Source organism: Trifolium pratense, linkage group LG5 (genome assembly GCF_020283565.1).
Source record: "Trifolium pratense cultivar HEN17-A07 linkage group LG5, ARS_RC_1.1, whole genome shotgun sequence".
Taxonomy (NCBI): Eukaryota; Viridiplantae; Streptophyta; class Magnoliopsida; order Fabales; family Fabaceae; genus Trifolium; species Trifolium pratense.
In genome coordinates, this window is record NC_060063.1 from 51,602,013 (window position 1) to 51,613,618 (window position 11,606).

An 11,606-nucleotide genomic window follows, 5' to 3' on the forward strand; every position below is an offset into this window, starting at 1 on the left:
AAGGAATTGATTTTGGTTCTTGAGCTTACTCGAATAAGCTTCTTTAAGGAATAATAACTTCACATCTTGCAACAAGGCTTTATGTTCTCCAAGAACATCATTAAAGAAGTTAATCTAGACCAATGAGAACTCAGCAACAAGTACATACAGCTTGCAATGAAGTTTCATATCTGATCCAAAGTACAAGCTTATGACATGGGTGGCTACACTCTCCCATAAAATAGTACTTATCTCACTATTCATGTGTCCTTTGAAGGACAAGTGAACAGTGGCTACTCTATGCCTTTGATGAAGGTTTTACAGCTGGTTGACAACTTGCAACAACTTGCAACAGCTATATTTTCGTTGGACCTTATCCACACCATCTCAGAGAATGGTCTCCAACGTCCTGGAGAATGATCTCCCAGTTTCTGCACTTAGGTGGCAATCTTATCCAAATGAATTCAAATTCTTATTTTCCCACATGGGAAATACATTTGCAACGGATATACACTCAGAGACAACTCATTGACAGTTGGTAGAAGAATATCTCTGACCAACAAGTACAATGTGACAGTCAGAGACCATTAGAAGAATGATCTCATGAAGCATCTCAAAGACAAAATCACATGGGCTGTTTTGTTTCTCTCACAACGGCTAGTTCCTCACTCACAACGGATATGTGTGATGTCCAAGCAACAAAGGAGCATCTCCATCTATAAATAGCACGTTGGATTAATTGGAAGAGCAAGAACTTCAAGCACACAAAGCAATCTAATACATTCAAACAAGCTCTCCTTTTCACTCTTACTCTAAAGCTCTTTAGAAATCTAGGATCATATATTTGTAGAGTACTTTGAGTGTATCAATTTGTAAGCTTCACATCCGGTTAGGTGTATAAGCTTAGATCCAAAGAAATCATTGAAAAAACCTTAGGATTCTCTCAAGTCAATTGGGTATAATTGATTGAGGTAGAGCAGCTGGTTATAGCTGGATACTTTGTGATCTTGGTTTAAGATCATAAAGGGTCTTTGATCTGGGCTTAGATCAAAGGGAAGTTTTTCTGTAATCTTGGTCTAGATTATAGTGGATAATCTCACGCAAGTGGGGACTGGAGTAGCCCATACTATTAAGGGGTGAACCAGGATAAATTCATTGTGTTATTCTCTCTTCCCTTACTCCTTTTTATTTGTGCAAGCACTAACTCATTTTACTGCACTTATATTCCAGGAGAACGTTCTCCAGTTAGTCTAACCGTTTACTGTCATAGTGTGTATTGTGCTTAAATTGTTTTGCAGTTAAAATTTTAAAGGGTCACAATTCAAACCCCCCTTTCTTGTGACAAATATTGTTACTTCAGTCGATTCCTACCGCTCCCAAAGGAAGGGAGTTTTGAAACCAAGATAAAACTTTTTCCATACTCCATTACTAAAATGGCACGAGAAGAAAAGGTGTGCACTATCCTCAATATTCTGAAAACAAAAAACACATGGCAGATCATGGGGAATAAATACTATACCTCTGTGATGACGAGGGACCCTTGTTGGTAATTTGTTTAAAATTAGCCTCCACCCAAAAAAACTAATTTTAGATGGTATATCCGTTCTCCATAACCGTTGTATAGCATCTAACACCTTGTTATCCGAAGTTTCGGCCTGCCTTGAAGATAATAAACTAGCATAGCTGGATTTCGCCGAAAAAATACCGTTAACGTCTGGTATTCAACGCCAATGGTCTAGAGCGGTCAACTAGAAAGAAAAACCAGAAAACAGCCCTTCAAGTTCCAAAAGTTGCTGCTCATCATTCTCATCCAACGGAGCAAGCCAACTCCATCTAAACGCTCAGCCACCTTTGCATATTTGTCCGCCTCATGAACATACAAATCAGGAAACAAATCACACAATGCTTGAGACCCAAACCATTTGAAATTCCAGAATTCTATATCATTACCATTACCATTACCAACACAACAACCGATGTTCGACTTAAACCAACTAGAACTACAGCTTTTCCCCGAACCGATGATATCACGCCACCATAAGGATGAATTACGACCTGCTATAATATCATGACAGCCCAATAGCGGAGAAGGTAAGTGACCATACCTGTGACGCAACAACTCGGTCCAAATGGCATTATCATGATTCAAGAACCGCCACTTCCATTTGCTCAACAATTACGGTTATTTGATATAGGCTAATCAATTACGATTATTATAATTTTTTGACGGAAAGACGTTTAAAGCATTTCATTAATAATAATGTTGTGAATACAAATAGGTGTATCAGTGAAAATATGGAAACTAGCTAGGGATGGGGCTGCCCGTGCTAAAACATGAGCGACCACATTGGCTTGTCTCCTAATTATATACTCGACCTTTGAGTTTTTGAAAAAAGTGTTGTGCAACTGTTGACAATATGACTTCTCCTAATTCAGATACATCGTTCTTTTTACCATATGAAACTTAGTAACTACAGTTACGGTTATTTTATATTGGCTCAGTTGCATAAAAAAAAAAGTAATTAACGTTTATTTATAGGCCTTATTTCTTATATAAATGGTGTGTTGCGTAAAATAAAATAAAATAAATATATAGTGTATTGTTGATATTGTAAGTTTACGAAGCAATCTACGAAAAGGGGTGAATTAGACTTGCTAGATTTTTCTTATTTTATGTAAGTTCTTTTTCCTTTTTAATTTTCTGGTTTAAAGTAAGTGTAAGGGCTGTTTTAAAAGTTATATGAAAGAAAATTAAAATGCAGAAAGTAAATGAACATTGAACACAAGTAATTTCTCGTGATTCCCCTTATAATTAAGGGCATGTCTAAAATGAATTGCAAAAGCGATGATTTTATTAGTATATCAAAGAGTATAATCTTTTCTTTTCACTATTTCAAACCCTTTAATCCACATTTTATACCCTCCTCCTACATAACTTTTGCATCTTAAATCCAAACATTCACTCACACAATCAAATATAACTTTCCTTTCTAATATTCTTGATTCATCGTCACTCTCGAAACCTCCCTTTCGGCTTTCCAACTAGTTGAAGAGATGAGAGTTAACAACTTCGTGAGATCGACCGAGTGTAAAATTGATATACATCAACTCAACATTACATAGTATCTCTTTGACATAGTCTAGCTCCCATGTACTTGATGATCTACCGAACTTCATCGCATAAAATGTTAAACGACATTAACTCAATAGGCCTATTTATTTTGTTAGGTACTAAAGGACTTACAAACGTGGGACTTTAGTGTGTCCACGTATTGAGTGAGACATTTCCATCCGAATTTATCACCCTTTTCAAATGAGGCGGATTCTAGGGTGGTAGACTTTAATAGATCTCTCACCAATGCACCACATCTTTTATGTATTGGATGGAATGGAGTGAATGTGATACATGATATTATGGTGTACTATCAGCATTATATAATTTTCTCTTTCTCACTCTTATTTGTATCAACAATATTGGTAGATGATCACAACCAAATTTTATATCCAAATTTCTCATAGTCCAAATTCAAATAAATTTTTCCTAAAAAATCGATAACTTTTTTCCCCCGAAAAATCGGGAACTTTTTTTTTTAAAAAAAAACTACAATTTTTTCCCGAATAAAATATCGGAAACTTTTTTCCGGAAAATATCCGAATAAAATATCAGAAATTTTTTCCGAAAAAAGATCGGAAACTTTTTTCCAGAAAAAACTCCGAAATTGTTTTTATCTGAAATCGAAAAAATTTCCCCCAAAAATCGGGAACTTTTTTTCCGAAAATAATCGAAAATTTTTCCCGGAAAAGTTATTTTCCATTATAGCACAGTGACATGAACGAGAGTCAAGAATTGAAGAAGCAATTATTTCAAGCACTTTTAGATCATGTTTGGTTCTAAAGTAAAAAATTAATTTTAAATGAATTAGTTTTAGTTAAAAGTGAGTTGAATATAAAGTGTTTATTTGGATACATTTGTGTAAAAGTAAATTGGACAATAAATTTTAATGAAAAAATTACGTTTAAATTAAAAAATATAAATTATAGTTTAAAGTTAGAATTAATTCTAGAGGTAAATTCAATTCTAAAAACAATCAAATATGTTAAAATTAATTTTACACTTTTAAAATTAATTCTGAAAACGTTAAAGGTCAAACAAAACATAAACTTAGCAAAATGAAGAAACAAACCATCATGTAATGTAAACATATATAATAAATAAACATATTAAAGGCGATGTCTACTGTGAAAGACTCATTTAAGTCTTGCACCATGTAAGACTTGTTTCTACCGTTGGATCAAAATATGGCATAAGATATTATCATGTATTTTGTGTATTATATTAGTTAAATTTTAATTTTTTATTCTGCTTTTAATTTTTTATTAAAAAAAAAAAAGTTTCATTCTCCTTCCTCACAACAATCTATTCTTCGCCGTCGAACAAACCACATCTTTGTGTCCCAAGGCCGTAGTTTGGCCAAGTAATCACCAATATTTAATTTCTCTCTTCCCCCTCTGCATAAAACGACATATTAAATTTCAAATTAGAAAGATTTTAAAAACCCCAACTGACACCTCATTTTTTTCCAGCCGCCATGGCCACCGGCAGCCGCATATGGATAAATTGGACTACGATTTTCTTTCGTTTGACATCGGCAACAAAACCCCTAAATTTATTTATTGATTGGAGCGATTTGTCGGCGACCACCGTGTCGGAAACACATCTCCGCCGTGCCGGAATTTTATATTCCCTACCACTTCCATTATCATGGTCTCTGCATGTTTTCCCCATATTCTCTTTGTTATATTAAAATTAATTTGTTTGCTATAGTTCAATATTAGAAACAAGGAAGAATATTCGATATCATCAATAGATGGAATAATGTAAACAGAAACAAAGATCAATAACATGCAGAGTGAGTGATGGTGAATAAGAGTTTTTGATAAAGTATCGCACCTTGGCTGTGAAAGGAGAGAGATTTTTATGTTGGGTTGAGAAGAAAGAGAAAGAAAAGTAAAAACAAAAAATCAAGTATTGATGACATACAATAAGATGTGGTGGGTCTATAAATCCAACTCTTGAAAACATGTTGTGCACCGTGCAAGATATTCCTTACTCTTTCACATTAGAAAAAGCCCATATTAAAAGGACATACATATAAAATATAAAATGCCTTTTCTACCTTTTGTATTTTTTTTCATTTTTGACACCTCTTTAAATAAGGGGTAATTGTGTCTTTTTATATCAAATTTTAATAAAATAATATTATTATAATCATTATACTCTATTACAAATTAAACTCTTCTACTATTTATATATAATTTATCTTTATACTCATCATAATAATACGATGACCTAATTATTTTTGTGATTTCTATGAGACATATGTTTCTACTCATATTTATACTCATATTAATACGATGACCTAATTTTTTTTGAAGTTTCTACTCATATGTTAATAAAATTGTTCATTTTTTGATAATTTATTTGAGTCATATATTTATACTGATATATTATTATGAGGGGCCTAATTTTTTTAGCGGTTCACTAGGCCCCATTAGGCCTATGGAAAACCCACTATCAAAGTAAGGGAAAGGGTAAAAAAATTTAAACATGATCTTTGTTCAATCACCAAGAACAAAAAACTATATATATTTATAAAGACTTGATAATCCAACTTCCATGAATGAATCAATAAGAGAACAACAATGACTTCAAAAACAACTTCAAAATCAACCATCAAAGTGTTTAAAATTGCAACATATCATAGACAACATCATCAACCAAAGAATTAAATATTTGATCAGCAACTTCTTCACCAAATTCATAAGCATCAACCTCATAATCCAACTCCAACCACTTTCCATATTGACTACTCATATCCTTGTCCACAAGTTCGTCAACCATTGAATCTCTCATCCCTTTCCAACCCAAAATTTCCTTGTACACATCTTTTGCTAACCAATCTTTTCTTTTCACTATTTCAAACCCTTTAATCCACATTTTATACCCTCCTCCTACATAACTTTTGCATCTCAAATCCAAACATTCACTCACACAATCAAATATAACTTTCCTTTCTATTCTTGATTCATCGTCACTCTTGAAACCTCCCTTTCGGCTTTCCAACTGGTTGAAGAGATGAGAGTTAACAACTTCGTGAGATCGACCGAGTGAAAAATCGATATACATCAACTCAACATTACATAGTATCTCTTTCACATAGTCTAGCTCCCATGTACTTGATGATCTACCGAACTTCATCACAGAAAATGTACTATTCTGCTTCTTCATCATAGTCCTAGTTGATGTTGAAGAAGCTGAGTCAGATAATTCTGCATCACATTCGGTTGGATAGAACTTCCTTGAAAAATTAAAGCCATGAATTTCTTGGGCTTGAAGAGACGAAAACATTTTGCTTCCTGAAAGTATAGACAGTACAAAATTATCGCTTCTGTTATTAAATTAAATAACAAAAAAATTTACAGTCCCTTTTCAAGCATGACTACCTTCTGTACTAGTAACGTCTGCGCTTATCGAAGATTCACAGCTTTCGATCGAAAAAGAAGGCTCAAGAACTGAGATTGGACTTGGTTGTCGGCAATTGAATGACAATGGTTCCATCTCATCACCCTGCAAACATTTTTAAGTTTAATGACTCACTCAATGGAAGAAAAACATAGTTAAAAATATGCCACCAATTTTATTCAACAAGTTGCGGTTTTTCAATGGTACTTTTAGCACTCATGATTTTAATAGCTGCGCAAATTCTGTTTCACATTACATACCGTAAAAAAATTGTTGTTGACTAAACTCAAATTCGGTTCAAGTTAAACATGACATTTGCATAAACTTAGAAAGTGCTAATTCTAACACAAAATAGTGCTTCTATCATTTCAACCGTTAGACTAATCAAATGATCGAGAATAGTGCAGCAGGGGGGAGATGTAGAAAACTAAGCTATCAAGGATCCGATCGAGATAATGACTTATATAAATTAGGCAACCAAAAATTGAAAAGATTGCGACATACCCATGATTTATGTTTCAAGGATGATTCTGGAAGATTGGTGAAGGACATGTCAGAACCACGGCTACCACTTAAACTTTCTGTAAATGACATATCTTGGTCTTTCTTCTGCTCCGATCTTGGATTGAGGTTAACTATATTGAAGTTGGTTACTTGATCATTTGACTTTGGTGCAGTAATGGAAGAGGTTTCAACTCCACTTGTCAATTGACTCAATTCCTTCAACTTCTGTTCTAGAAGAATACCTAAGGCATCACCACCAATTACATTGTATCCTATTGGAGACCTTGTATTGTCTGCATCTAGCAACACTCTTTTGATGCGTTGATCTAATGAAAGTTCATTAGTATTCTTTCCATCTTGTCGAGGTGTCTCAGAACCTGGATTGCTGCTGCTCCTTGTTAATGGTGTAGTAAATGTGAAGGAAACTACATCCATGTCTTTCTTTTTCACTTCTTCAGACCAACCATATTGTTTATTACTTGATAGATTCGACTTAACAGACTTTGGAGTTTTGTCGATGAACAAATTATCGACAACTCTATCGTTCCAATCTTTGTCCGTAGTCCTTTTCTTTCTTGGAAAATTGTTTGTGCTGGTGTATAGAATTTCGTTTTCGCTATCTGTCACCTCCACGGCTGACTTTCTCGATCCAACTTTAGATTTTGCAGTAGATTTACTACTGGAGCTTCTGTGTCGTCCGTAAGGGGAATCTCCAGTCGTAACTTTTCTTCCTTGTGAATTGGAAACCAATGGCTTAGATGGTGCTAATCTGTCGTTATTATCATTTGAATGGTTCTGTTTCAGATTATTCTGCCTCAGAACATTAGAAGAATTCTGGCCAGAAGATTTCCGATGCAAATTCTTCTGAGCATTTGCCTTAGGCAGTGGCTGATTCGATTTAATGTCGACATGCTCTTTTTGGCCCATCAAGTTTCTGCCACCTGTCGAACTCAAACCTTCCCTTCTTTGAACATTTACCTTTGCTTGGATTGCAAGCGAAACAGACTTCCCTTTATTCTTCAAAGTAGAGTCTTCTTCTGCATGTGTTGGAGACTTTACAGATGTTTCCGCAGACGAAACAGACTTCCCTTTATTCTTCAAAGAAAAGTCTTCTTCTGCATGTGTAGGAGACTTCGCAGATGTTTCGGCAGACAAAACAGACTTCCCTTTATTCTTCAAAGAAAAGTCTTCTTCTGCATTTGTAGGAGACTTCACAGATGTTTCCGGAGTTCCATTCCAGCTTCTGTTCAAAGACTGTCCTTTTAAATACTTTGCAGCATTCGACTCGACTGATGACCTTTGAGAACGTTCTGAAACCCTGCTTGTTCTTTGAGAAATATCTCTTTTTTCTTTTAGCTCTCGAGTCCTAAAAGCCACGGAAGATGTCGTAATTAGAGGTACCTTCTGCGAAGAATCCAACTTATCTCTAACATCTTTTACCCTCAGTGAGACTGTCGATGATGCCGCCATATGTGTTTTAGCCTTTGCTTGGGAAGATCCAGGTTCAATAATTCTCGCTGCAGCCTCCATTATATATGCAGCATTGTTGGATGGAACAAAGCCGGGATTCTTAATAGGGGACAAAAGTTTATGGTGTGTAACAGGAATCGATTTAGCCGATTTCGGAGGTAACACTTCTCTTTGAAACTTTTCAATTGGTCTTGTAATAACCTTTTGAGGCTTTGGCTCCACGAAGTTGCTAGACGATCCATCAACTTTTTCAACCAACTTTCCAGAATATAGAAACTGAGAATCTTGAAGGGATCTTGTTTCAAAATATGGCGTCGAGTAAGGATCAGAGAAACCGGAAGAAGGCAAAGAATCTAATCCCATGAGCCTTGCAACTACATTAGGAGCTCGTGTTCCACATGTGTCATCACTTGTAACAGATGAAGCATAACTATTATCACAACTTCCTCTAACATATTCCCCTACACCATTTTCGTCTTCATCGACCTGAACAATTAAACAAGTAATAATTAGCAAATTTCATAACAAAAATTATATATATAAACATTTGAGTATGAAGATATAGCGATATTGCTACCAGATATGGATGTCTCATTGCGACATTGTGATTGGCTTTTCTTTCATGTTTCAAAGACTCTGCGAAATGATGAAGAAAAATTCAGCAAGAGCAAAAGATAAAATGAAATAAACAATAGAAAAACTATTGCATGTCCTACACAAGAAGTATATGTACCTGGTAAATCTGACTTAGATGCAAATAATTTCTTGCGCGATTTCGAGGTCCAATCAAACAAATGGAAAAAACTACCTCCACTTTTAGTCCCTTCTTTTTCAACTCCCATTTTCAAAGTAGAATTCAGTATACCTTAAAAATGGATCAAGGAAGAAAAATTAACATTGTTAGTCAAGCAACGAATTATTATACCTCATTTGAAATTTAATCACAGGCAAAGAAGTCATAGTTACTTAAACATCACTAAAGAAAAGATGTGTTTTTCGTCCCTGTAATATGGTATCTGATATTATGGGAAACTTGTAAGGATTCTTTTTTTCAGGGCCGAAAACCCAAATTCACCTACATTACAGGGACGAAAAGCACATTTTGCCCAAAATTTAATCACAGGTAAAGAAATCATAGATTTACTCAAACACCACTACTTGAAATTTTAGAAACTTAATAGGGGAATATTAAATCAAAGGGTAACATAGAAATAAACATTTCTAAGTAAACCAAGGAAACTAGTGCAATCTAAATCAAAAACATTCAATTAACAAAAGAAATACTAGTACTACTGGAAAAACCCTAAGATCCACCTTAAAATTCACTTAGTGTAGGTTTGGGAGAAAAATTGATTTTGACACCTGTTGAGATATATCAAGTGTGAGTCCGATTCTCTCGAGCTTCTCCGGACTCTCCAACATAAGCAATTAAATCTCACATTAAGATAGTGTTGTTACATTCCAAATAAATCCAAATACACACAGCCACTAATTTCACTAAGCAAGTACCCAAATCTAAAGATCCATACTATAAATTTAAGCTCAAATCAAACATTTAGTAATTCTACTGAAAAAAAAAGGGAAAAGGGGCAACTAAGTAAAATACAATATTGATGATCAAATAAAGATATGTAGAAAACAAATCATGCTTATACAACTAATGAAAAAAACCCAAAAAAACAAAACACGGAAACTTCAACAGAACACTAAAAATAACACAAATGATGGCAATGTGGCACCAATAAAGTAACCAAATGAAAACGAAATCTGAAAGGAAAGAACCAAACAGAAAGAACCCATTAAAGGAAAAGAAGAAAAGATTGAAACTTTAGCATTAGAATGAACACTTACGTTGAAAGAATGAGATGGGTCAGCTACGAATTTGAGTAGAGTGAAAGAGAGGGAGAAGCATAGAGCACCCACCAAAAAAACATTGTCTTTTGATTTTGTTCTTTTTTCCTTTTCAAAGTGAAAGACAACAACGTAGTTAAGGAATTTATGTTCGAAGTTGAAAAGAATCAGAAATTGAATCAAGAAAAATGGGAAAATCTAGAGAGAGAGAGAGAGAGAGAGAGAGAGAGAGAGACCGTTTGAAACATTTATGAATGGAGACAGAGAGAAATAAAATGAGAACTTTGGTTGAATAATAATAATTGAAAAACAAATAAAATAATTTAAAAACGCTTTTATTTGAAAATTTATAGGATTGTTTGGATTATAAAAATAGGGAGAGTTTACAACGTCTCTCTAGAGAGAGGGATGAGAATTCAAATTCCAAATGAAGAAAAAAGTGAACCGAGGAGCTTCATGACGTCACCTCTTTCCTTGTATTTGGTTATTTGGTTAGTTGGTTCGCCAATTGTTAGAAGACACGTGGAATGTCCTTTCGAATTCTTCATCTTTCAAATAAGCTCATAGACCGCATTAAAAAGAAAAAACTCACAGATGTTTTTTTTTTTGATTTTTGAGTAAAAACCAATCTTATTAAACAACTAAGAGAGAAAATTTCCTATATCTTTTTGGATATAAGGGAGGATACAAGAAGGAAAATTATTGGGCCAATTTTGATTGGGCTCAAATTCAGCCCACCTAGCTAATTCATTTACAGCTTGGTTACCACCTCTTCTCGTCTAAGAGAAGTTCGAATTAGGGTTAGCCTCAACAAACGCAATGCAATGGCGGACCACAAAACCTCAGTTCTTTCTAACTTCCCTCTTCTCTTTGATAACTCTAATGATAGATTGAGAGTCAGATTCAAAAATAACATTCTTTAATCTCATCTCTTCTATCCAATCTAACGTCACGTTCAGACTCAAAGACTCACCTATGTTGGAACAAAATTGAGATTTAATTGTTCCCCTGTGATTATTAAAGTTTTGATGATAACAAAATATTAAATGTACAATTGGAGATACTAAAAATTTATTTGTAAGTATGCAGAATTAGTTTGAAGATAAGTTCTGAACATATGCCAGAAGATGACCATTCAGAGGTTCATAAAGCTCAGAGGATATCAACGTCAGAAGTTGTTAGTCTCAGAGGATGGAAACCTCAGGACTTGATAAGTCGGAGGATAATAAATCTCTGGATTGATCTTAATTCTTGTGAAGACTTGATCATGAAGGTTGAA

General features: G+C 34.4%; 1 protein-coding gene across 2 annotated transcripts; it reads right to left on the reverse strand.

Annotated features, from left to right (window-relative positions):
* Nucleotides 1-5,572: 5,572 nt before the first annotated feature.
* On the reverse strand, nucleotides 5,573-10,773 carry LOC123885757. Of its 2 annotated transcripts, none has more exons than XM_045935075.1 (6): nucleotides 9,791-10,156; nucleotides 9,210-9,341; nucleotides 9,054-9,112; nucleotides 7,007-8,962; nucleotides 6,484-6,607; nucleotides 5,573-6,396 (listed from the first exon to the last, which is right to left on the reverse strand). In XM_045935075.1, the coding sequence occupies exons 2-6, from the start codon at nucleotides 9,316-9,318 to the stop codon at nucleotides 5,723-5,725; spliced, it is 2,922 nt and encodes a 973-aa protein (XP_045791031.1). In that variant the 5' UTR covers nucleotides 9,319-9,341; nucleotides 9,791-10,156; the 3' UTR covers nucleotides 5,573-5,722. The 2 variants fall into 2 exon arrangements, with proteins under 2 accessions (XP_045791031.1, XP_045791030.1); XM_045935074.1 differs by lacking the exon at nucleotides 9,791-10,156 and adding an exon at nucleotides 10,328-10,773 and having other exon boundaries at nucleotides 5,581-6,396.
* Between the last annotated feature and the right edge of the window lie 833 nt (nucleotides 10,774-11,606).